The following is a 24211-nucleotide window of genomic DNA, read 5'->3' on the forward strand; positions in this document are numbered from 1 at the left end:
ATATGGACCAAACAGTCCATGCAAGTAGCTCACATCTAACAAGGTTACCTCTGAATCAGGTGTTAACAGACTTCAAAAACCATGCAGGGGACCACTGCATTAGTCGGATCATGGAAGCTGGTCTGAGATGTTGTATTTAACGGGTCGCTAGAGAAAGTATCCAGGGCCACAAAACCAAAAAAAGCTTCCACATTTGCCAGTTTGCTTTTTAAAGGTTACCAACTGTAAACACTGGTTTATGCAAATTGGTCAGCTTTGTATGAAAGAACGTGACAAGGACTGATTAAAAAGGAGTTTTATTTCATAAATCCTATAGCCAGAAATTAAGCACAAAAATCACAAACAGGGAGGCATGTATGTGGTCTCAAATGAGTCACCTGAAAGTGAAAACAGCAAGTCAGCTTGACACGCATGTTCAACCAGGAATTCAGCCAAAAAGCACGAACCATTGAACACATACTTGGCTTATAGTAGTCATACACCTCAACGACTGCTGGCTTGAGATTCTGCACAGCAAGACCCTGTTTCAGTTGTAGCCTGTAGGTCATGGGGACACCCTTAGGAACCTGTGAGACAGGAGGGATGGAGAAGCACATAAGCACACATGAAGGGGAAGATAGAGAACCTACCCTGTGCACATCTCACCCCTTTCAGATACACCAGCACATGGTCATCTCCAGCATCAACCCGCTGCACTAGCGGAGCAAATGAATCTGGTGGGGATCCAAGCTGAGAAGGAAAGTCCATTAATAACTGTAGCAGCTTCAAACATCTTGGGACTTTACAAGTCATCTTCTAACATACGAACCAGTGACGTATCTGCTGTGAAACCTGACAGGAGTTTAATGTCCACAATAACCATGTTTGTAGTTGGTTTTGCACCATTGTATCTGAAGGAGTGAAGAATTTTATAAAAGTCAAGCACTGCAATTTGGCGCATCTACAAAAGACAGCTCAAGGCTGCTCAGAGTTGGTAGAAGTTGAATTTGTGCAGCTATTCCAACCATATACTTTATTAGGGGCTAAAGTGGATCAGAACTACATTTGGACTGGCTTTGTGAAATGGTCAGAGAATTGAAAAGTGGTTCTTACGTCACAGTGATGTTCAGCAGGAGATCAGATCCAGGCACTTTGCAGTCTCTTGCCACCTTCACTTCAACACCAAGTGTACTGGAAACTCGAATGGGTGTTGGGACGTTGTAGAAACATGTAACCTGGGGATAATAAAAAACCCACCCACACTAATAAATACACGTACACTATGACCGAACAGGGACAAGCATAGAAGTTAAGCATGTGAAGTTTACGACCTGCACAGACACACAGGTGGAGCCTGTCGCTCGAACACTATATCTGCCAGGAATGTTCTTCAGCTGCTTCTCCTGATACAGCAGCCTGTTGTCCCGATTCACGTCAAAGTTATACACCTCTCCTGCCACAGAGGACTGTAAAGTAACAGTGCTGGAGCCCTCCAGGCTGAACACTTTAGCGGCGAACAGAGACAGAGCATGAAGAGCCACCACAGTGTCCTAAAAATAAACACCAGATTTAAAAAAAAAAAAAAAAAAAAAAAAAGCCTCCGATATCATTTGTGCTCATGTTTGGTGGCCAGAGTTACCTGGGTGGAGGAAAAGCCTCCATAAGGGTTCTGCTGGGCCACAAGCCAGTTGACAATGCGGTTAGCATAGCTCAGATCAGTGGTCGTGAGAGGCTGTACAGAGAGAACCGCTAGCAGCACATACGAGCTGATCTCCACCGCCAGAGTGTCACCAGATGACGTCTGAGACCAGTGGAGCTTGTTTCCTTAGGACAAGAGAGGACATAAAGTTGATGCCAAAGAACCTGAACATCAAGAGACTAGTGAACCTCACCTTCAGAAATGGCAATGTTCTTCAAGGCAGTTAAAAGCCGTGCTCGAGTGCTGGTCTCTCCAGCCAGACTGAAGGTGTAGGCAAGCAGAGCCGTCGTGTAAGTGTTTCCTAGGTTCCCAGCGACAGGCCTCAAGCAAGACAGAGCATTGGTGATGACCGGATCCTGAAAGCAAAGCAGAAAGGGTCACTACACCAGTGGTTCCAAACAAAAGTCTCTGGAGGCCATTTAAGACATGGAAAACATGCAATGTTGAGGGGTCTCCATGAATTACTGGACTACACAAATCAAAGGGCAAGGAGCTTGTATAAACAACTAGCAGGCATGTTTTACCGTGACAAGGACGCCCATTTCAAGGAGTGATGCAACAACGTAGCCTGTCATGGTCACATTATCACCTACACCACCCTAAAAACGGAGCAGCATGATGCTTTAGGTCAGACGTAGACTTAAGATCAGTTACAACACATTTAAAGAAACATTATGCACCTTCATATCAATGTGGTACAGAGTTCCCTCTTGCATGAAACAGCCATCTGAACCCTGCTTGCTGATCAACCAATCCTGTGCGCTCTGGAGGACACTGGGATCAATGAAGATGAAACGCCTTGCTAGGCCAAAAGTCCTCATGACGAAGGTGGTCAACCTGGCCATGAAAAGTTGCATTACAACCCAATTCAACGATGCATAAAAGGAAAAGACTGAAACGCACCATGTATTGGAAGCATCATAGCCAAATGTGCTGTATGAACCATCACCGTGCCTGTAGTTTAGCTGTCCTTGGTATCCTGTTCAAGTCAAAAAAAAAAAAACCTTGGTCAGGATTCACATTACACCAAATGAACTCCGAGGAGTAGGACTTGTAGGATTCAGTCATCTGTACCGCTCTGAAGGTAACCAGTGGCAGTCTGTCGGATGGTTGGGGTGAGCTGCGCAGTGCCTTCCAGGTACTGCAGGATGTAGATATTGGGAGCAAGAATTATCATATTTTGTTCTCCACAGCCAGAGGGCATCTGTAGCAAGCCATCAAGATTATTTAGCGCACGACCCATTAGGTCCCCTAAGAAAGGAAGAAAACTAAGTGCCGCCTGAATCCAGTTATTTTGCTGAAAGGGTCCAATTCAGTAAGGGGGAAGTTTACCAAGGACTGAAACTGAGCATTTGGCAGATCCCGGAATCACATTTGTTGGAAATGTCAGAGATAGGTCTTCTGAAAGGACACTCCCTGTGGACAAAACCGAACAGATCAGCAGAGAGCCCTACAGTTTGCTGGTAGAGTAAGAATGCATTTAGAAAGTCACTGGGTGCAAACAAACCCTTTGGACAAAGTAACCAACTCTGGGTGAAGATCCTTTCAACTCCTTCAGGCTATAAAGAGAGCAGAAGTGCACCAAATCAGTAAAACTGCATAAGCTCCATGATCAAACTCCAGAATGGTTAATGCTTACCAGAACAAGTAGACTTTCAGTAACAATGTCAACGCGTCCTCTTGTTGGCACGGTCACAACTTCAGTGCCACATCGAACCTGGGACTGATCAGCCTGAGCACTGACAGTCACATTTACAGATCCTATAATGCAGACGGGAAGTGAGCAACCAATTCATACTCCATTTAGAAGACAAACCATGAAAAACTGACCAAGGACCGATGCGGAGAGAATCCATTTAAATGTCTTTCTCCCACTGGCACAGAGACAGGATGAATACGGATCATTAAAAGGTCGAAGACTGAAGTCAGAGGAAGCAGCTGGAGTCACTTTAACCTGCCAATAAACCATATTATTAGTGCACAGTAAAGAGGTCTCTACAGATCCATTTAGGGGTGAGATTGACATAGTTTCTAAGATGGAGTTCTTGCACAGTTAATTTTGCTGGCTTAGGCCTGACAGGGACAGTCTACTGAAGTTTCCATATGTAGTATGGTGGTCGGTCCATAACAGTGACAATCATGTACTGAAATTCTGGCACATGATACTGCTTAATTTTGACTCTGCAATACTCGTGCAAGGTGGCCCAGTTTTAAATGGCCAATTGTGACAGTTACAACAGGCTACAGCTTAACATGAAAGTTCAAAGCAAGGCGATACGAAGCCTGCACACACCAAAAAAAAAAAAAAAAAAAAACCCACACAACATTAGTGAATACGGACCATGATGCACTTGGACAGATAGTTGAAGACCGTGGCCTTCAGCTCAAAAGACTCTCCACGGATGATGGAGTAAGGCAGGGAGAGCTCCAGGAAGAAGGGCTGGAAGACCGTCAGCTGAACAGGAGGAGCCAAGCCAAAACCTTTGGAGGACACACAGAACGCCTCGGTCTCCCATGTGGTTATGGTGTCAGGAACTTTCAGATTAACTCTTGTGGATCCAGTGTTTCTGAAAAGCACACACACACTATATAGAAACGAACATGGACCAGGAGGGGTAAATGGAGCCCTTTAGATCACTGGCAGACTCATTCCTGGAGGGCCACAGCCCAGCAGAGTTCAGATTCAACCAAAACACCCTGAACAATTCAGCAGAACAAGTCCTACAGGCTAATTTGAAGCCAACATGGCATGCATTGGGGCAATGTTTGGAACTTAACAGTTTGACACCTGCTTTACGCCTAGTCCACATGAACTACGATTTATCCTCCATTTAAAATTTAATCCACATGAAAATGCAAAGACTGACGCACAGTCAAGAATACCAAACTAGCAGGTGGCATACAGCCTGACCCTAAAGCCAGTTTACATGGGGCAAGTCTGTAACTGCACTTACAGTGCACTTATTTCCTCTGGCCAGTGCTGTCCAACCAGTGAAACTGGACAATCTGAAAATGTTCACCTTTGCAGTAGTTTAAGGCTCCATTTGGAACCAGATATTGCATGTGTGTGAACAAGTGGCCAAACCACAGAAAAAGCTGTGTGGGTGGACAGGCCCTGGTGATGGGGAGTCATTTTGTGGAAACAAGGTTCTTCACTGACCCCACTTGAGAAAGCTGCCAGATCCAGGTTTCCGGAAAATAAGTCCTGACCGTCACATCAAAAGAACCTCCAGCACCCTCACCTCCGATGTCCTTTAATGCAGAAGCCATTTGAAAGGCTACAGGACGAGGAACTGAAAAAAAATAAAAAAATAAAATAGCCAGGACTGCAACAACCAACTGGGTCTTGTTAAATTCAATATACATTAGATAAATAAGGGCCATGCACCAGGCTATCCTATAGTTAAAAAGAACACCCTAAGAGACTTACAACCAAAGTTGCGATAGTAATTCAGGCCTCTGTAGGTCAGGCAGTTAGGTTCTTTGACCGGAAGATTTGTTGCAAGCTTCATCCCCACACTCTGTCAAAGACAAGCATAAAGATGCATTTGAAGAAATCAATCAGTATTCAGCTACTTAAGGACTGCAAACAATTTCCAACCTGGAAAGCTTCGTAAGCTTGGTCTGTAAGAACATCTCGACGGGGTCTAACATTCAGGCACTCCTGTTCATCCTCAACAGGAAATGGATAATAGGATTGAGATCGTACTGGGAGCAGGTTGAACACCTAAAAACATGGAAGGGGAGAGAAGTGTCAGGTCAAACACACCTCACTGAGCAGTTTAAGATACAAGTATCTAATAAAGCCTTGTACTGTAGATACGGTAGTTTGACATGGCAAATATTACCTTGCAGCAATTGCTTTGGTTGGTCTAATTCTGTGGTTCCCGAAACCAGTCCTGGAGTACCCCCAACATTGCACATTTTCTTAGTCAAACACACCTGATTCTACTCCGCTCATTATCACATGGGTTAATGAGCTGGTGAGTTGAATCAGATGGGTTTGATTAGGGAGACAAAGAAAATGTGCAGTGTTGGGGGTACTCCAGGACAGGTTTGGGAACAGCTGGTCTAATTGATCCAACTGCAAAACCTGGATGTCAAAAAGTATGACTAATGAACTGCGCATGGATACCGCTTCAGCATTCAAACGTCTTCCCGGCTCCATGATCCGAACACTCTGATCAACAGCACTGAGGCCACACAGGGATCCTGCTTGAGCAGAAACAGTCAAAACATTTCCCTCACTAGGAACAGCTGTAGGGGGAGAAAACTGCAGAGACACCTGGAACAAGAACAAGCTCAAGCTGAAGGACATGCTGCCACACCCCACAAAGTAGAGGTGCTAGATGTCCACACACCTGGTTTTGGAAACACATTTCAGTGTCAAAAGCTGCACTAGCAGCAACCACATTCTCACTCGGCAGAACACAGAAGGCCAGAATCTGCACTACTGGAGCCATATCGACACTGACAGACAGCTGGAACGACACTGTGCCACTTGGTGCATTCAGGGCCCTCACTTGAACGGTCTGAAATCCATGCAGGATGATCACTCCTTTGGACAAGACCTGACAAGAGACAGACTGGGGCATAAGAGGTGCCAAAAAGAGAACTAACAAGTGCGGTCATCAAAACCAGCATCCACTCACCATATAGACGATGTCGGCACTGTAGTCACCAGTCTCTCCAACAAAAGAATATTTGATTTTCACTGGATAATTGGCACCACATTTCAGTGGCTGCTCAAGCTTGTCGATAGTCAGTTCACTAAACGTTGGGTTGTCAGTAGCAGTTTGGAAAAGCGGCACATTCCTCGTTTCCGTACTGAAGTAGGGCGATTTAGAATCATAAAAATCCTGTGATGTTGCACTTGCCTGAAGGAACGGGTTAATAGAATTAGTTTCTTGCAGAAGTCAGTTTATAAAAAAAAAAAAAAACCCTTTCGTACCATCAGATTCAGACCAGCTTTAGGGAAATCAGCAGTGTTGAGGGAGAAAGAAGCCACTCCGTTCAGGTTCGTAGTCCGATTCAGCAGCAGTTTGTAGGGCCATTGACTAACATCCAGGAGATAGACTGCCTTCCTTGCTATTGGAGTCCCATTGAAATAAGATGCAGAGATCTGTTGGGATAGAGCGGTTAGGAAAGGGAACCAATGAGGACGGTCGAAGAGATGAAGCGTTATTCACCTTCCCATTAAGGATTGATCCATAGTTAAAGAAACCTGGGAGGTCCAAAAACGAGACCTTGCCAACTTCAAACGTAATTAAGACGGTTGTGGATTTTGACATCACTACATCTGGGAGAACAAAAAGGCACCAAATAAGAATGTTCAAGTCAGTGTTAGTTGACAGGGATTTGGGACCAAGCATTTTCATCCAGAAAGGCTAAGATTAAGTCTGTCAACCCGATAAGACTTGTATGACTAATGGGATTAAGTCACTGCATTAGTCAACTTCTAGTCACCAACATTTTCTGTCTCAAGTCATTCTCTTCAGGCCAAATCAATTTAGCGCATAAATTTGAATCAAGGACTGAATTTGCAAAAACTCAAATGAGTTTTCCTTTTTGGGTGTACTATCCCTTTGACCGTAGTGAAAATGCAGCAACTTTATATCTGAAAAGCAGAATAAAGACAAATACAGAAGCATTACAAATTAGACTCCTTTTTCAGATCAAGTAGGAGTACTTAATTTAACATACGTTGTTATGATGACGGGGATAGATAAGAACGCAGTCCCTTTAAGACGGTAGGCATGCAATATTGACATGTTCAGTTTATCCACCCAATCACGGTCATTTAATTCTATAAACCATTAAATGAAAGACATTTGGACTGCAGTGTCTTGGAGGGCGGATCATGTGCGGTATAGGATAACTAAAGTGGAGTGTGTCAGATAGCACTTCTAGCAGTGTGATTCTGCCCATCCGGTCTTAATGGCATTAGCACCCAAAAGGTTAGGGTTGAGGTGTGTGAATTAAGTGGTTAGTTCACATTCTTCCACTGCTGCCATATGGAGACTAGATCTAAACCACCCTCCCCCCCACCAAAAAAAAAAAAAAAGAATATATATATATATATATATATATATATATATATATATATATACACACAAAACAGCCAGGTGCTCACCTGTTCCCTCTTCAGTGACATTCACTTTAACAAGGAAGGAATTTTGCAGGTTCTCTTCGAATTTGGTGGTGAAAAACTCTGACGTACTGATAGTAAGGGAAGCACAACCGGTGTTGTTCATCTGGTAGCAGAACAAGGTGGCAAGATTCAGGTGTAGACATGCAGGAGAAAAAAAAAAAAAAAAAACCCTGCTCTGTACAGTGGTCTCCTACCATAGCGGTTTTGTTAAGACACACACGAGACACACCAGGTACCACAGAAAACTGGAACGGCTCACGACACACTTCCACCAATGCTTGACCAGGTACAGGTTGCCCATACGTGTATCTGGGAGTAAAGGGTTAAGGAACAAGTTCACCAACCAAAAAGTCAAGAATATAAGAGCTCACACTTACTTGGCACAAGCCTCAACTTTCAGTCCCACATCTCCCACACTGTACATCTGTGGTGTGGTCAAGGTGACGTCAAACTTGGGTAAAACTAAACCAGAAACCAAGGCTTTAAATTAGGACCCCAGTCAGTCATCAAGACTACCCATTGCACATCATGTGTGGTAACTTACCATACTTTTTCACCTCAAAATCCTGAGAGATTGTACGGTCACCAATAAAAGCCCTCAGAGCATACATCCCAACCTGAGCCTCAGGGTTTAACTGGTGAGAAAGCTGCAATATCCACCCAGTCGAGGAAACATTTGTCCACTGACCAATCCGGTTCTTATTATGGTCCTATTTGGAGGGAAAAAGCTTTGAATATGATGCAAGCCCAAGAAAGAACAGTAAATCCCCAAAGAACATGTAGAGGTAAACCAGTGTTGTATCTATCCAAAGACTTGGTCCAGAACAAGTTCTCACCTCCACCACCACTAGACTGTACTGTAAAGACAAACATAACATTAGGCAACTTAAAAAAAAAAAAAAAAAACCCGGAAGACCAGAAGCAGCTCAGGCTTTACCATTTGATCAAGAGGAACAAATTTAGCATCCATGGTCAGAACCCTGAAGTTCACTGCAGAAGAGAAACAGCTCACTTGGATTACATAATGCACTTGAAGGTGTACGAAGTCGGTTACACTACAAGTTCTGATCAATTCTAATATTAATACAAGGGTGTAGCTCACCCATTTGTCCTGGGTTGTAGATGGGTTTGTCTGTTTGGATGAAGGTCAGAGGCAGGTAACTTCTGAACATGACTTTCCTCTCTTCAGTCATTTTGAAGAACCTTCCTTGAAGTACCACCCTCACTTTCTGCACTAATTCTCCATCTACTTGGGGAGCCTGTAGAGAAACACTTTAATACAGGAAGGAAAAAAACACTGCATGTGCCTCACTGAGACAGACCTGGAAACTAAAACAACTGTGAAACACGGTTGAAGATCTCTGCTGCGCAAGTGGTGTGGTCTGGTTGTGGTCATCAACCAGAAAGATGTTCATTGAAAGGCTCTCATTGGGTTTTAGAAGACTTGCACACAATTTGGCATTAGAGCCAGATTCCATCACTGCAGAAAACATCACCAAGAAGGATCTGTGGAAACAAACACACTCAGAAGTCATAAGTCAGATCAGTACACATGCATATAAATGTATAAGAGATAGGTTCCATAGACACTTAAACTGAGAAGGTCACATTAAAACAAAGACACTTTATTTTTCATTTCAAACCCCATTTACTCACGGTCCTGATCTCTGTCCACCAACAGCAAAGAGAAAAAGGACTAAAACGAGCCCCTTCCAAACACATAACTCCTTCACAGCCATGAAGAGCAATCAGCCAAGACTTGACTTGATTTCAGAAACACTGCAAACCTTTAACAAGCTCCACAGTTACTCTCAATCAGCTGCACTGTTGGCAGCGATATTTAAACACACTTAATTGGAGGAATTCATTTATTAGCTGATTGCCTGATTAACTGATTGAACCAGTTAATTTGTAAAATGATTCACTGTCATGCTGTTGACGCCTGCTGGTCAAAACTGTATTTCAGTACAAGAACTGGCCAAACATGCATCAAACATACATATGTATCATGCATCAAATGCCTTTTACAACCATTGGAAAACATTGTATTGATAGTGTACTTTTAAAATACAATTTACAAATCATCAAATACTAGGGGTGTGACGAGACAAGACACGAGACTGGGTTCACGAGAACGAGATGAGATAAATAAAAATAAATAAATAAATTAGGGGATTTTGAAATCATCTTGTATCTAATTTAATAAATTTTATGCAGTAATAAACAACATGTAAATGCTGCAGGCTACAATATCAACTGAAAGACAAGTAGTTTCACAAAAAGTATAATAAACAACACAAATATCCCCTTAAAGTGGAGGTGAAACAGTCAATTTTGTTATTTAGTGAACTGATTTCTACTTTAATATTAATTTAATTTATCCTTTATCTTTTAATAATTGAAAATTAAGCTAACTTATTTTTTTTTTTGTCAAACCAAGGGGATTTACTATTAAGATAAAAACTGGAAGAAATGTTGTGTGATTAATGCTTTAAAAATAATGTTTGTTTCATTTTTGTAGTAGTAGAAGTAGTAGTAGGCTAAGTAAAGGTGCTGGTCATATGATTAGAATATCATCAAAAAGTTGATTTATTTCACTAATTCCATTCAAAAAGTGAAACTTGTATATTATATTCATTCATTACACACAGACAGATATATTTCAAATGTTTATTTCTTTTAATTTTGATCTTTATTATTGATAATTAAGAGGGCTTTTACACTTGGCTCGTTTGCTGCGGTCCGAGCCCGAGCGTGATTGTTCCCGGCGCCGCCCGCAGTGTTGGTCTGCTTTCACAATCAATAGTTGTATCAAACCCAGGTGTGTTTGCGTGGGTACTTTACTTCCTGAACAGGTGCGCACCCGAGTCCGTGTTGCTTGCACATTCATGTGAACCGCGCCACAGTTTGGGAGCAACCGAACTCAGACCACCTTCTCCAGGTATTCTTGGGTTCGCTACCTCAGTGGGCACCAGGGTCCAATGACAGCGTTCACATTAGCGATTTTTCATGCGAACCGAACCGTGCCCCGTTGCACACTAAACTGCCAGTGTGAAAGCCCCTTAAGGAAAGTCCCAAATTCAGTATCTCAGAAAATGTGAATATTGTGAAAAGGTTCAATATTGAAGACACCTGGAGCCACACTCTAATCAGCTAATTAACTCAAAACACCTGCAAAGCCTTTAAATGGTCTCTCAGTCTAGATCTGTAGGCTACACCATCATGGGGAAGACTGCTGACTTGACAGTTGTTCAAAGACGACCATTGACCCTGGAGAGGATTGTGAAACAAAACCCATTAAAATGTGGTGGAGATTCAAAAGAGTGGACTGCAGCTTCAAGAACCACTACACACGTATGCAAGACATTTCAGCTGTCACATTCCTTGTGTCAATCCACTCTTGAACAACAGACAGCATCAGAAGAGTCTAAAGACAAAAAGGACTGGACTGCTGCTGAGTGGTCAAAAGTTATGTTCTCTGATGAAAGTAAATTTACCATTTCGTTTGGAAATCAGGGTCCCAGAGTCTGGAGGAAGAGAGGAGAGGCACACAATCCACATTGCTTGAGGTCCAGTGTAAAGTTTCCACAGTCAGTGATGGTTTGGGGTGCCATGTCATCTGCTGGTGTTGGTCCACTGTGTTTTCTGAGGTCTAAGGTCAACGCAGCCGTATACCAGGAAGTTTTAGAGCACTTCATGCTTCCTGCTGCTGACCAACTTTATGGAGATGCAGATTTCATTTTCCAAAAGGACTTGGCAACCGCACACAGTGCCAAAGCTACCAGTACCTGGTTTAAGGACCATGGTATCCCTGTTCTTAATTGGCCAGCAAACTCGCCTGACCTTGTGAAGAGGAAGATGTGATATGTCAGACCCAAGAATGCAGAAGAGCTGAAGGCTACTATCAGAGCAACCTGGGCTCTCATAACACCTGAGCAGTGCCACAGACTGATCGACTCCATGCCACGCCGCATTGCTGCAGTAATCTAGGCAAAAGGAACCCCAACTAAGTATTGAGTGCTGTGCATGCTCATACTTTTCATCTTCATACTTTTCAGTTGGACTCTCAGAGCAGTTTTAAAAACTTTTTTCGTGTGTTTCTGCCCTGATTTAGTGAGACGGCAGACGCTGAAATCAACGCGAGCATTCTGTCTGCTATGTAGTGTTTTGGGTTTGAGTACAAACACATGTTAATGGAATAAAACGTTCTCACTGTACATGGTTGCGGTCTATCTGTGCATTCCAGGAGTATGCAGCACAGCAAAATAAGTGAAAGTGGCAGCACATTGTTCATGGTAAAAATGCCACCCCCTGAGCAGCATTAAGCCATCTTGGTAGATGCACCCAATTACTTATTTTAATTTTGAAACCTCTTCATTTAGGTACAATGGTGCAAAACCAACTACGAACATGGTTATTGTGAATATTAAACTCCTGTCAGGTTTCACCGCAGATACGTCACTGGTTCGTATGTTTTAAGATGACTTGTATGTAAAGTCCCAAGATGCTTAAAGCTGCTTCCGATATTAAACCATTTTTCCTCTCAGCTTAGATCTCCACCAGATTCATTTGCTCCACTAGTGCAGCGGGTTGATGCTGGAGATGACCATGTGCTGGTGTATCTGAAAGGGGTGAGATGTGCGCAGGGTAGGTTCTCTACCTGCCCCTTCATGTGTGCTTATGTGCTTCTCCGTCCCTTCTGTCTTGCAGGTTCCTAAGGATGTCCCCATGACCTACAGTCTACAACTGAAACAGGGTCTTGCAGTGCAGGATCTCAAGCCAGCAGTAATTGAGGTGTATGACTACTATCAGCCAAGTATGTGTTTTTGCTAACTCGTGCTTGTTGAATTCCCTGTTATATGCCTCCCTGTCCATGATCGTGCTTCATTTCTGGCTATAGGATGCATGAATAAACTCTTAACTAGTCATTGTTTGCCTCTTTCACTGCCACTTGCAGTTCACTTGCAGTATGTGTGGGGGTTATTATTATTATTTTTTTTTTTTAAAGCTTGTACAAATTTTGTCTTTTTGCATAATCCAGTTTAACTACGTACCAAATGCAGTTTCATGCCATAATGAAATCAGAATACTTTACCATAAAGTAGCACTGCAGCTGTGATTGGTTCATTCAGTCCAATACTGAAAGTTAAGTGTCATGGATGAAATTAAAGGTGTGTGGGTTGTTGTTTTTTTAAGACCAATGTATCTGATCAGTGGCTGGTTCTTCTTTTTGAAGATGTGTCCGATGGATCGGGTGTTTGTTTCAGTCCGTGAACAGCTTAGGTGGCAATTTCTCACTGCAGTGGTGAAACACACTCACACTCTCTTGACCGTGGACAACATGTGCTTCATTAATTTGACTAATTCTGAAACATTAAATCAAGTGTGCAAAATAAATTTGGTCCAATCAATTTTCTATAGTCTGATTCAGTAAATGCCTCATTCAACCGCTCCAAGCATAGAGACACGCCTGCCATCTTACAACAGTCAACTTTGTAATTTACTAAAATATTTGAAGATGCCACAGTTCTGTGAACAGATTATTGTAAAAACTGCAGGGATTTAAATTCTTGATTAAAAAAGAGAAACCTTTCACAGGTGACAATGCCAGTTGAATATTCCTTATGGCGAATGACCTCAAGTTGACCTTTCCAATATTGTGGATGGCTTGCGTGTATTAGCCCATAGATTCACTAATGAGGCATCTACGCATACATATGCATGCAACCTTTAGCCAAAAAAAACAATGATTAATGCAAATATTGCAGCTTTGGCGGTACACTGGGAAGGAGGCCAGATGTAAAGTAGTCCTTTCTCTTTGGAGTGTTTCATTGCGAAAGCAAAAATACTTTGTTTGGCCATCCAAAAGAGGACATGACTAGAAATCAGTGGTTAAGCTGTTTTTACAACACTGTTCCAGAACAGTTCAACCCAAATATTCAAATGTGTGCAGTACATTTTGTAGAGGACAATTTCCTGATCCTAAGAGATTAGGCAAGGCAAGGCAAGGCAAGTTTATTTATATAGCACATTTCGTACACAATGGTAATTTAAAGTGCTTTACATAAAAGAAAGTAAAATAATAATGAAGAAAAATAACAAGAATAAAACAAGCAATTTTTACATTTTTAAAATGATTAAAAATTTAATAAATTTTCATTTAGTGACTTATATACGAGTAAAAGTACTTTAAAATCAATCCTAAATGTAACTGGAAGCCAGTGTAAGGACCTGAGGACTGGTGTGATATGCTCAGATTTTCTGGTTCTAGTCAGAATCCTGGCAGCAGCGTTCTGGATGAGCTGCAGCTGTCTAATGGTCTTTTTGGGAAGGCCAGTGAAGAGCCCATTACAATAGTCCACCCTGCTGGTGATAAAGGCATGAACAATTTTCTCCAAGTTTGTTATTGTTATTCTTTGTAGGTTTGGAAGCTCTTCTTCCCATGCCTGCCATTCTGAAAGGAGGTCAGTTGGTAGAGGTTCAACCCTCTTCCATAATGTTTGAACCAGAATTTTGGCCCTTGTAGTAAAGGGGATGATGTATCCGAGTGGATCATACTGGCTTGCCAGGATGCGATAAACAGTTCTCATTGAGGCTTCACCATTTGTAGAGACAGGTCTGTGTTTGTAACTGAAAGTGTCTTGTGAACAGTGCCACATCAATCCAAGTGCTGACTCTTGCGGATCAGTTTTATTTGCTGACAACCACAGTTCACAGCCCTCTGATTTCGCTTCAGAGGGTAGGTGAGCAATCACATCTGGAACATTGCTAGCCCACTGCCTTATGTCAAAACCACCAGTAGTCAACAATGTTCTCATTTTGTCAATGATTTTCTTAGCCTGATGCTGACACTGAAGTGACTGTAAGCAGTTGTCCACATAAAAAAAAGACTGCTGGATAGACTCAACTACCTCTTCATTGCCCTCAGTGTTGTCTCTGACATGCCTCTGGAGAGCATATGTGGTGCAGCATGGACTACATGTGGTCCCAAATGGTAATACTCTCCATTCATAGATGTCAGGGGTGCGCTCTCTTTCCATGTCCCTCCAAAGAAAGCGGAGCAGTGGCTGATCTTCAGGTAGCAGTCAGATCTGGTGAAACATGGCTCGTATGTCTCCACTTATGGCAACAGCATACTGTCTGAATCTAAGCAGGACTCCCAGCAGTGGTGGACCAAGGGTGGGACCAGGCAGTAGATTGTCATTTAGGTTTGTCTGCAGATGGCTGAAAGAGCAATTAAACACCACACAGACTTTGCCATTGTGGTGCACAATGTGGTGAGGAACAAACCATGACTCAGTGGAATTGGCTGCTTCTGCCCTGTTTATTCGGACTGCATAGCCAGCCTCTTCAAGTTTGTGTATCTCCTTGTTATACACATTTGCCAGGTTAGTGTCCTTAATCAAGCGGCGTTCTGTGGCTCTTAAAAGAGCCATGACAGCATTTGGTGATGCCTGAAATTTAGGTGTATCCACTCCGCAGCAGTGGAGTAGCGATTCACACCATCAACTGTAACCTGTACTGTTTTCTGTTCCAATATGGCAAGTGCAGCTTTATCTCGTTTGGAACGGACTACTTCTTTTTCGTTTCTTGATGGCAGTATGTCAAGCTGCCACAATCGCTCAACATGTTGACGTAACTCTTGTGTAGGTGAAAGGAATGTGGTGTGAAGGCATGAGCTTCTGTTTGAGGGTTGCTGGAAAAAGGTTGTTGGTCCTTGAACTGTCCAGCCAAGCAGCGTGTGTACTGCTATTGGGCTACCAAGCGGACCCATACGAATTGGGCAGTTTGGTGTAATCAGCTGTGGATAATCTGATCCTATGAGCAGCAGAGGCTGTACTTTGGTGAAGCTTTGTAAAGGAATGTCCCTGAGGTGTCCATATCTCCTCTTCAGCCTGTCTACTGGACAAGACTGCTCAGCAAGATTAAGATCTGCAGCTGTGAAAGCCTTATGAATCTGGTGTTTTACATTAAGGTGTGACAGAGCTGATACCTCAAAGGAGACGGTGGTACCTCTCAGGTGAACAAGGTCGTGTCTTATTGTTCGAAGAGCCAGCACTTCCTCAGGTCCTTCTAAATGCAGATGTTTGGCTGCTGCAGGTAGTATGATTGTTTTTTCAGACCCGTCGTCCAACACTGCATGCGTGTCCAGAAACCTTTTGCCGCTGCGAAGTCTCACTGGGACTACTTTCAGCATGACTCTGCCTGAGTGACTGGTTTGATCCAAGTAAACTTGAGAATTGGTTGTGCTCACCGTTAGTATGCTCTGATTCTCCACAGCAACTGCAACTTCATGTAGAACGGGCAGGTGGAGTCCCCCACATGTAGAACACGCTCTCTTAAGAGTACAGCTGTCTGGTTTGTGACCTCGTCCACACCTCCAGCATTTATTGTGGTCCTTTACCCAGCTTCCTCTTTGAGTGTGGTTCAACCTGCAAAAAGCTGCACAAGCATTCAGGTAAAGTTCATGGTTGTTGCAGAAGGGACAAAAGGGCTTAAAGCGATCCTGCTTTTTAGCTGTAGCTGCCATTTTAGATCCTGTGGATGAGCTAGAGGGCAAATTGATGGCTTGAGGTTGTTCACTGCCTGTGAGAATTGTGGCTGACTTGGCTTTAGAGTGAGGAAGGAATTTCTGTTCTCGCCGAAAGGGTACTGGTTGCACTGGCCCTGTTACCCGCCGAGATATCTGAATGGCCTGGGACTTCCTTTCCAGCCACTCAGAAAATTCTGACAATGTATAAGTTCTAGAACTGCCACTCACGATAATGTGCTGGTTGAGACAGTATTCTATGAAGGAGTCTCTGTAACTGATAGGAAGTTTGGTCAGTAAAGTGTCAACGTGGGAACCACACTGCAGCTCGTATCTAGATGGCCCTTCCATAGTGTTCAACATGCCCACAAGTGTGTTAACAGCTGCTGCAAAGTCCTCAAATCCCTGTGCATCACCTGGTCAAATAGATGGAGCATTAAGGATTGCTCTAAGCTCGCTCTGAATTAACTGTCTTGGATGACCGTATCTCTGTTCAAGAGCCTGCATGGCACTGGTGTAAGGATATGGGCTGTTGACATACCTCTTAGCTACCTGGTAAGCAGCAGGCAGATGTAGGTGATCCAGAAGCACTTGATACTTATAGTCCTCTGTTAAATGTCTGTGTGGGCCAAGGACGCTGTCCAACCCTTTCTTGAGCATCAGGAAATCACTTTCTTTCCCTGAGGAAAATACTGCCAGCCTTGGTTTGGGTATGCCGTAGGAAGAAGCAATGGCCATCTCCATCAGTCCAGGCGTCACAGTGTTTGTAGGATAATAATTTTGTGATTGTGGTCCAGGCCGAGGAGGAGGAGGTGGTGGTTGAAAAGGGTGATGCAGATGCATTGTTAGTTGAATTGGCACATGCTGAACTGGAGCTGGCACTGTCTGCTGGTACTGTGGCGGCAGTGAGGCTGGAACAGATTGTGCAGCAACTGGCTGATGTGGTGGCTGCACATGAGAAGGCTGTACCAGGCTTGGCTGATGCTGTATCTGAGGATGGGCAGGCTGAGCAGCTGTAGGGGGCCATGAGTCTGCCCGTCGGAGTTCAGAAAGCAGTTTTTGAGGTTTTGGCCCTGGCAGAGAAGCTACACGAGCTATATTACTTGGCTGCATGCTTGATTGTGGGCGCTGCTGCATAGGGGGCTCATGATAGAGTGTTTCCTCATAGTGTGGGGATGATGCTACAGTCATGGAAGGTTGTAATCCCATGTTACTGAATTCAGTCTGAGGAATGCTCTTATAATGTGCATAAACAGGAGATCTAGACGCGAAGGATGCTTGTCTAGCACTGTCCATTCTGATCTGAAGGTCTCTCATCTCACTGCTTAATTCTCTCCACCGTGCCTCCAAGTGGTGCAGGTTTTCACCTTCAAAGTCTCTGTCCAAGAGAGGGGGAGAAATATAGCCCTTATAAGGGTCCTGGCTTACATTAGGTATTCCTTGAGTGCCATCTGCTGGTGATGGATGAGCATGCCTCAGAGGTGGATAATCAAGCACATAATCCTCCAAGTAGGTGGGTACCCGCCGGGTACGACTTGGACGAGGATCTGGTACTTGCTCTCCCTCATAGTAATCTCTGGATGTAGCCATAGCGCAGCTGATGTCCCGATCCGGCTCGAAGGGCCAATTTGTAGGATATTCTGTGTGCAGTTGGGTGGTTGGAACTCAGCTGGCCTATTTCTCCGGTTAGAAAGAACTGCAGCTACTCCAGAGTGAACATGTCAAGTCTCAATGTTTATTCGTGTGAATATGCACAAAATGTGGTTTCTGTCAGAGAACAAATGAAGATGATAAATATACATGTTATAATATGAAATGATAAATGACAGATGCAAAGATAAAACAATATACTGTATGCTATAGGAACTCTATATAGAACTAATTGCCTTAGGCAATAGTAAACAAAATAAACAAGAGCTTATTTTCACATATGAACACTAAATGCAGCTTTATTAACAGACCGGGACTGCTGCTGCTTACAAGTGGTGTCAAATTACACTGTGTGTGCGCGCGCTGTTCTAGCTCTCCCGTGTGCTCATTGTAATAATTATTAAAATGCTGGTTAGAGACTAAATAAATATTTACAAATTGACACACATGACAAGCAATGCTCTTATACAAATAAATAAGCATCTTTGATTACAAATAAACAAATAATTTGTCTCATACATGAGGATTACAGCTATGGTATTTATATCGATGCAATTATTTTCCTGAGGTAAAATAAACTAAATTACGCTATACACACTCTGAAACACATCTACTATGATAATAAATATTATTACTTACGGAGTTATTAACGCACAGCAATACCACACAAAGGAAAAACAGACTTTAAAGGAATAAAGCCAGGGAAACTCCGTATCAAACTACTATGCTGGATGCTGTCGAACTGAAAACTTTGAAAAACAGACAAGTCTGGACAAGCTCGACTCGCGCATGCGTGAGGCAGGGAATTTTGTACACTTGCAATGTTTTTTAAATGATAGTATGCTAATTTAGTTACTGCTTTGACATGGCTACTGAAACTAAGGTCTGTCTCCAGAATCACACCAAGATTCCTGACTTGATTTTTAGTTGTTTGACCCCTAGAGTTAAGGCATGCATTCACCTTGAACACTTCATCTTTGTTTCCAAATGCAATGACTTCAGTTTTTTCCTTGTTTAACTGAAGAAAGTTCTGGCACATCCAACTAATAATTTCATCAATGCATTGGCATAGGGAGTCAATTGGGCTGTAGTCATTTGGAGATAAGGCTAGGTAAATCTGGGTATCATCAGCATAGCTGTGATAGGCAATTTGGTTCTTTCTCATTATTTGACTTAGTGGGAGCATATACAGGCTAAACAAGAGTGGTGCAAGAATTGACCCTTGTGGGACTCCGCATTTCATGGACGTCCACTTAGACTTATGCTCTCCTAGACTCACATAATAGCCTCTCCCTTCTAAGTATGACCTGAACCATTTGAGTACCATCCCAGAAAGCCCGACCCAGTTTTCCAGTCTCTCTAGTAGCATGTTATGATCGACAGTGTCAAACGCAGCACTGAGATCTAGCAATACCAGCACCGATATTTTGCCAGAGTCACAATTTAAGCGAATATCATTTATTATCTTAATGAGTGCTGCCTCTGTGCTGTGATGCGGTCGAAAACCAGATTGAAAATTGTCCAGGTATCCATTTGAGTTTAAGTATTTGTTCAGCTGATTAAAAATGACCTTTTCTATAATTTTACCTATAAAAGGAAAATTAGATATTGGTCTAAAATTGCTCAAAATGGTGTTTTCAAGATTGCTCTTTTTCAGGAGGGGCTTAACAACTGCATTTTTTAAGGAGTTTGGAAATGTCCCAGAAAGAAGTGAGGCATTCACCACTTCTAAAAGATCTGCTTCTAAGCAGTTAACCACATTTTTTTAAAAAAAGGGGGAAGTGTGTCAAGATAGCAGGTTGACGATTTTAGGTGCTGCCCTATGTCTTCCAGAATTTTACTATCAATTGCTTCAAAAATCAACATAGTATCTTTTTGATATTGTGGCCTAATCTGTCTGACCTCTTGAGGATGTGCTAATCGCCTTCCTGATATTGATCAGAAAAGAAAAGAAGGATGCAAACTCATTGCACTTGCTGTCTGATAGCATTTCAATGGGAATCTGACTTGGGGGGTTTGTCAGTCTCTCAACAGTGGCAAAAAGAGTATGAGTGTTATTTAAGTTACAGTTTATAAGGTTTGAGAAGAAATTCTGTCTAGCTGTGGCTAGTTTCACATTAAAAGCATGAAGTCTGTCTTTATAGATGCTATAGTGAATTTCAAGTTTTGTCTTCCGCCACATCCGCTCTGCTTTTCTGCATTGTCTTTTCATAGTCTGAACTGCTGTTGATCTTCTCCAAACTGATTTCTGTCTGTTTGTTTTCTTACTGATTATTATTGGAGCAATATCATCAATAACATTCTTAACTTTGAGTTGAATGAATCAAGGAGAATATCAACAGAGTCTGCAGAAATTCTTGGTGTTAAAGATATAGCCTCCATAAATAGTACACTTGTGTTCTCGTTAATGCATCTCCTTCTGACAGAGACCGATCTAGATTCAGTTGTAGCAGACATCAAAATATCAAAGAAAATATGTTCTTAATAAATATGGATGAAATGTTTAGACCCCTAAAGTCAAAGTCAAAGTCACCTTTATTTATATAGCGCTTTAAACAAAATGCATTGCGTCAAAGCAACTGAACAACATTCATTAGGAAAGTGTCAATAATGCAAAAATGATAGTTAAAGGCAGTTCATCATTGGATTCAGTTATGTCATCTCTGTTCAGTTAAATAGTGTCTGTGCATTTGTTTGCAATCAAGTCAACGATATCACTGTAGATGAAGTGTCCCCAACTAAGCAAGCCAGAGGCGACAGCGGCAAGGAACCGAAACTCCATCGGTGACAGAATGGAGAAAAAAACCTTGGGAGAAACCAGTTGGGGGGCCAGTTCTCCTCTGACCAGACGAAACCAGTAGTTCAATTCCAGGCTGCAGCAAAGTCAGATTGTGCAGAAGAATCATCTGTTTCCTGTGGTCTTGTCCTGGTGCTCCTCTGAGACAAGGTCTTTACAGGGGATCTGTATCTGGGGCTCTAGTTGTCCTGGTCTCCACTGTCTTTCAGGGATGTAGAGGTCCTTTCTAGGTGCTGATCCAGCATCTGGTCTGGATACGTACTGGATCCGGGTGACTGCAGTGACCCTCTGATCTGGATACATACTGGATCTGGTGGCCACGGTGACCTCGGAACAAGAGAGAAACAGACATATATTAGCGTAGATGCCATTCTTCTAATGATGTAGCAAGTACATAGGGTGTTATGGGAAGTGTTTCCGGTTCCGGTTTACCTAATTAATGCAGCCTAAAAATTTGGATTTGGATTTGGATAATAAAAGCATATTAGTATGTTATGTGTATGCCAGGTTAAAGAGATGGGTCTTTAATCTAGATTTAAACTGCAAGAGTGTGTCTGCCTCCCGAACAAAGTTAGGTAGGTTATTTCAGAGTTTGGGCGCCAAATAGGAAAAGGATCTGCCACCTGCAGTTGATTTTAAAATTCTAGGTATTATCAAATTGCCTGAGTTTTGAGAACGTAGCGGACGTAGAGGATTATAATGTAAAGGAGCTCATTCAAATACTGAGGTGCTAAACCATTCAGGGCTTTATAAGTAATAAGCAATATTTTAAAATCTATGCGATGCTTGATAGGGAGCCAGTGCAGTGTTGACAGGACCGGGCTAATATGGTCATACTTCCTGGTTCTAGTAAGAATTCTTGCTGCTGCATTTTGGACTAGCTGTAGTTTGTTTACTAAGCGTGCAGAACAACCACCCAATAAAGCATTACAATAATCTAACCTTGAGGTCATAAATGCATGGATTAACATTTCTGCATTTGACATTGAGAGCATAGGCCGTAATTTAGATATATTTTTGAGATGGAAAAATGCAGTTTTACAAATGCTAGAAACGTGGCTTTCTAAGGAAAGATTGCGATCAAATAGCACACCTAGGTTCCTAACTGATGACGAAGAATTGACAGAGCAACCATCAAGTCTTAGACAGTGTTCTAGGTTATTATAAGCAGAGTTTTTAGGTCCTATAATTAACACCTCTGTTTTTCAGAATTTAGCAGTAAGAAATTACTCGTCATCCAGTTTTTTATATCGACTATGCAATCCATTAGTTTTTCAAATTGGTGTGTTTCACCGGGCTGCAAAGAAAAATAGAGCTGAGTATCATCAGCATTACAGTGAAAGCTAACACCATGTTTCCTGATGATATCTCCCAAGGGTAACATATAAAGCGTGAAGAGTAGCGGCCCTAGTATTGAGCCTTGAGGTACTCCATACTGCACTTGTGATCGATAGGATACATCTTCATTCACTGCTACGAACTGAGGGCGGTCATATAAGTATGATTTAAACCATGCCAATGCACTTCCACTGATGCCAACAAAGTGTTCAAGTCTATGCAAAAGAATGTTGTGGTCAATTGTGTCAAACGCAGCACTAAGATCCAATAAAACTAATAGAGAGATACACCCACGATCAGATGATAAGAGCAGATCATTTGTAACTCTAAGGAGAGCAGTCTCAGTACTATGATACGGTCTAAATCCTGACTGGAAATAATCACATATACCATTTTTCTCTAAGAAGGAATATAATTGTGTGGATACCACCTTTTCTAGTATTTTGGACAGAAAAGGGAGATTCGAGATTGGTCTATAATTAACTAGTTCTTTGGGGTCAAGTTGTGGTTTTTTGATGAGAGGTTTAATACCCCTACTGATGATTAAGTCTAGAGTGTGTCCACCTTTGTGTGTGGGTCCATGCACATGCTGAGTCAAGTCAAAAGTGTTTAGAACCGTTATCATTTCTTTTGTAGTTTTGTTTTCTGAATTATCTATGTGAATATTAAAATCCCCTGCAATAGCAAAACAGTCAAACTCTGAGAAAATCATTGAATACATTTCAAGTGAACAAAGGAACATACCCCCAGAGCCTGCGAGAGCGGGGGCGCAAGATGGCTCAATGACTGACAGCATGGTTACAGACCTAGGAACGGACATGATTACGAGCAAGAACACGGCACATGAGACAACCACAGCAGCAGCTGGACACTCTCTTCAAGTGTGCACCTATGGCTGGGCGAAAATAACATCATACAGGCGGTTGAGGACACACCAAGGAAAGAGAGGGTGCTTGAGAGAGTAGAAACAAGGGCCTCGCATTGACCAGTACTTCCTACGAAGCAACCAGTCAAATCAGTCGATTGAAGCACAGCGACGGGAAAAAAAACAAAGTTCGCAGAGCATCAGCACCATTGTTACTGAGGAGGATAATACAAGCACAGAAATGCCGGTGGAGGAACCCACTCAACCACAGAGACCTCCCAAGGAGGAGAAGATCAAAGGGCACAGACCGAGTGTGAAGTGGCCCAAAGCTGTTGAAAAGAGAGAGTGGGAAATAGTCAACAACGACCTGACAAAAATCCTGGAGCAACAAGTGGGCACAGCGGAAAAAAAGCTGGAAAGGATGGGTGACATAATCTACCACTACGGAGAAGAGCGCTTTGGAGTAAACACAAGGAGAAGTGACAAAGCAATACCAGTACCAGCCAGATCCAGGAGGCAGCAAGAGATCGATATTCTGGTCAGAGAGAGAAGGCAGCTGAGAAAGCAGTGGAAGAAGGCCTCTGATGCAGAGAGAGAGGGTCTCATGCTACTCCAGGGGGACATTAAGTGTCGGTTGGCAACCTTGCGAAGAGCAGAGAACCTAAGGAAACTTCGCAAGGAGGAGGAACACACAAGAACAAGGTTCTATAAAAATCCATTCAAGTTCGTTAAAGATCTCTTCGCTAAGGAAAAAAAAGGAATCCTGAAAATTCCAAAGCAGGAACTGGAAGAACATCTAGAAAAGGTCAACTATGACCCAAAAAGGCACGAACAAATGGTTATCCCACATGACATCCCACCTATTCAACCTCCCGAATTCAATCTGGAGACTGGCCCTCCAAAATGGAAGGAAGTAGAGAGTACAGTACGGCGTGCAAGATCAGCATCAGCCCCTGGGCCGAATGGAGTACCATATAAGCTCTACAAGAACGCATCTGAAGTTCTACACTATCTTTGGAGGCTCATGAGGATAGTGTGGCAGAAGGGAATAATACCTAAGGTGTGGCGAAGGGCTGGAGGGGTGCTAATTCCCAAGGAGAAGGATGCGGCAGACATCAGTCAATTTCGGCCAATCTGCCTGTTGAGGGAAAACGTTGAGGGAAAAATCTTTTTCAGTGTGATAGCACGGCGGTTGTCCACCT

At 42.7% G+C, this 24211-nt stretch overlaps 2 protein-coding genes across 2 annotated transcripts; one reads left to right on the forward strand and one right to left on the reverse strand.

Annotated features, from left to right (window-relative positions):
* Positions 1-285: 285 nt before the first annotated feature.
* LOC132149678 (alpha-2-macroglobulin-like) lies at positions 286-9626 on the reverse strand. Its single transcript, XM_059559080.1, has 34 exons — positions 9486-9626; positions 9152-9335; positions 8932-9088; positions 8767-8819; positions 8666-8686; positions 8374-8539; positions 8207-8291; positions 8024-8138; positions 7812-7932; positions 6868-6977; positions 6630-6800; positions 6331-6555; positions 6040-6249; positions 5814-5963; positions 5280-5405; positions 5109-5199; positions 4839-4971; positions 4020-4245; positions 3509-3632; positions 3318-3439; positions 3186-3237; positions 3011-3094; positions 2753-2929; positions 2582-2657; positions 2359-2515; positions 2203-2277; positions 1872-2034; positions 1619-1803; positions 1311-1529; positions 1093-1214; positions 809-890; positions 646-729; positions 461-566; positions 286-377 (listed from the first exon to the last, which is right to left on the reverse strand). Exons 1-34 carry the CDS (start codon positions 9566-9568, stop codon positions 337-339), a joined length of 4296 nt encoding a protein of 1431 aa, XP_059415063.1. The 5' UTR covers positions 9569-9626; the 3' UTR covers positions 286-336.
* A 2554-nt stretch (positions 9627-12180) lies between these two features.
* On the forward strand, positions 12181-12662 carry LOC132149772 (pregnancy zone protein-like). Its single transcript, XM_059559173.1, has 3 exons — positions 12181-12293; positions 12377-12460; positions 12540-12662. Exons 1-3 carry the CDS (start codon positions 12240-12242, stop codon positions 12660-12662), a joined length of 261 nt encoding a protein of 86 aa, XP_059415156.1. The 5' UTR covers positions 12181-12239.
* Positions 12663-24211: the final 11549 nt, after the last annotated feature.

Source organism: Carassius carassius, chromosome 9 (genome assembly GCF_963082965.1).
Source record: "Carassius carassius chromosome 9, fCarCar2.1, whole genome shotgun sequence".
In the NCBI taxonomy this organism is placed as follows: Eukaryota; Metazoa; Chordata; class Actinopteri; order Cypriniformes; family Cyprinidae; genus Carassius; species Carassius carassius.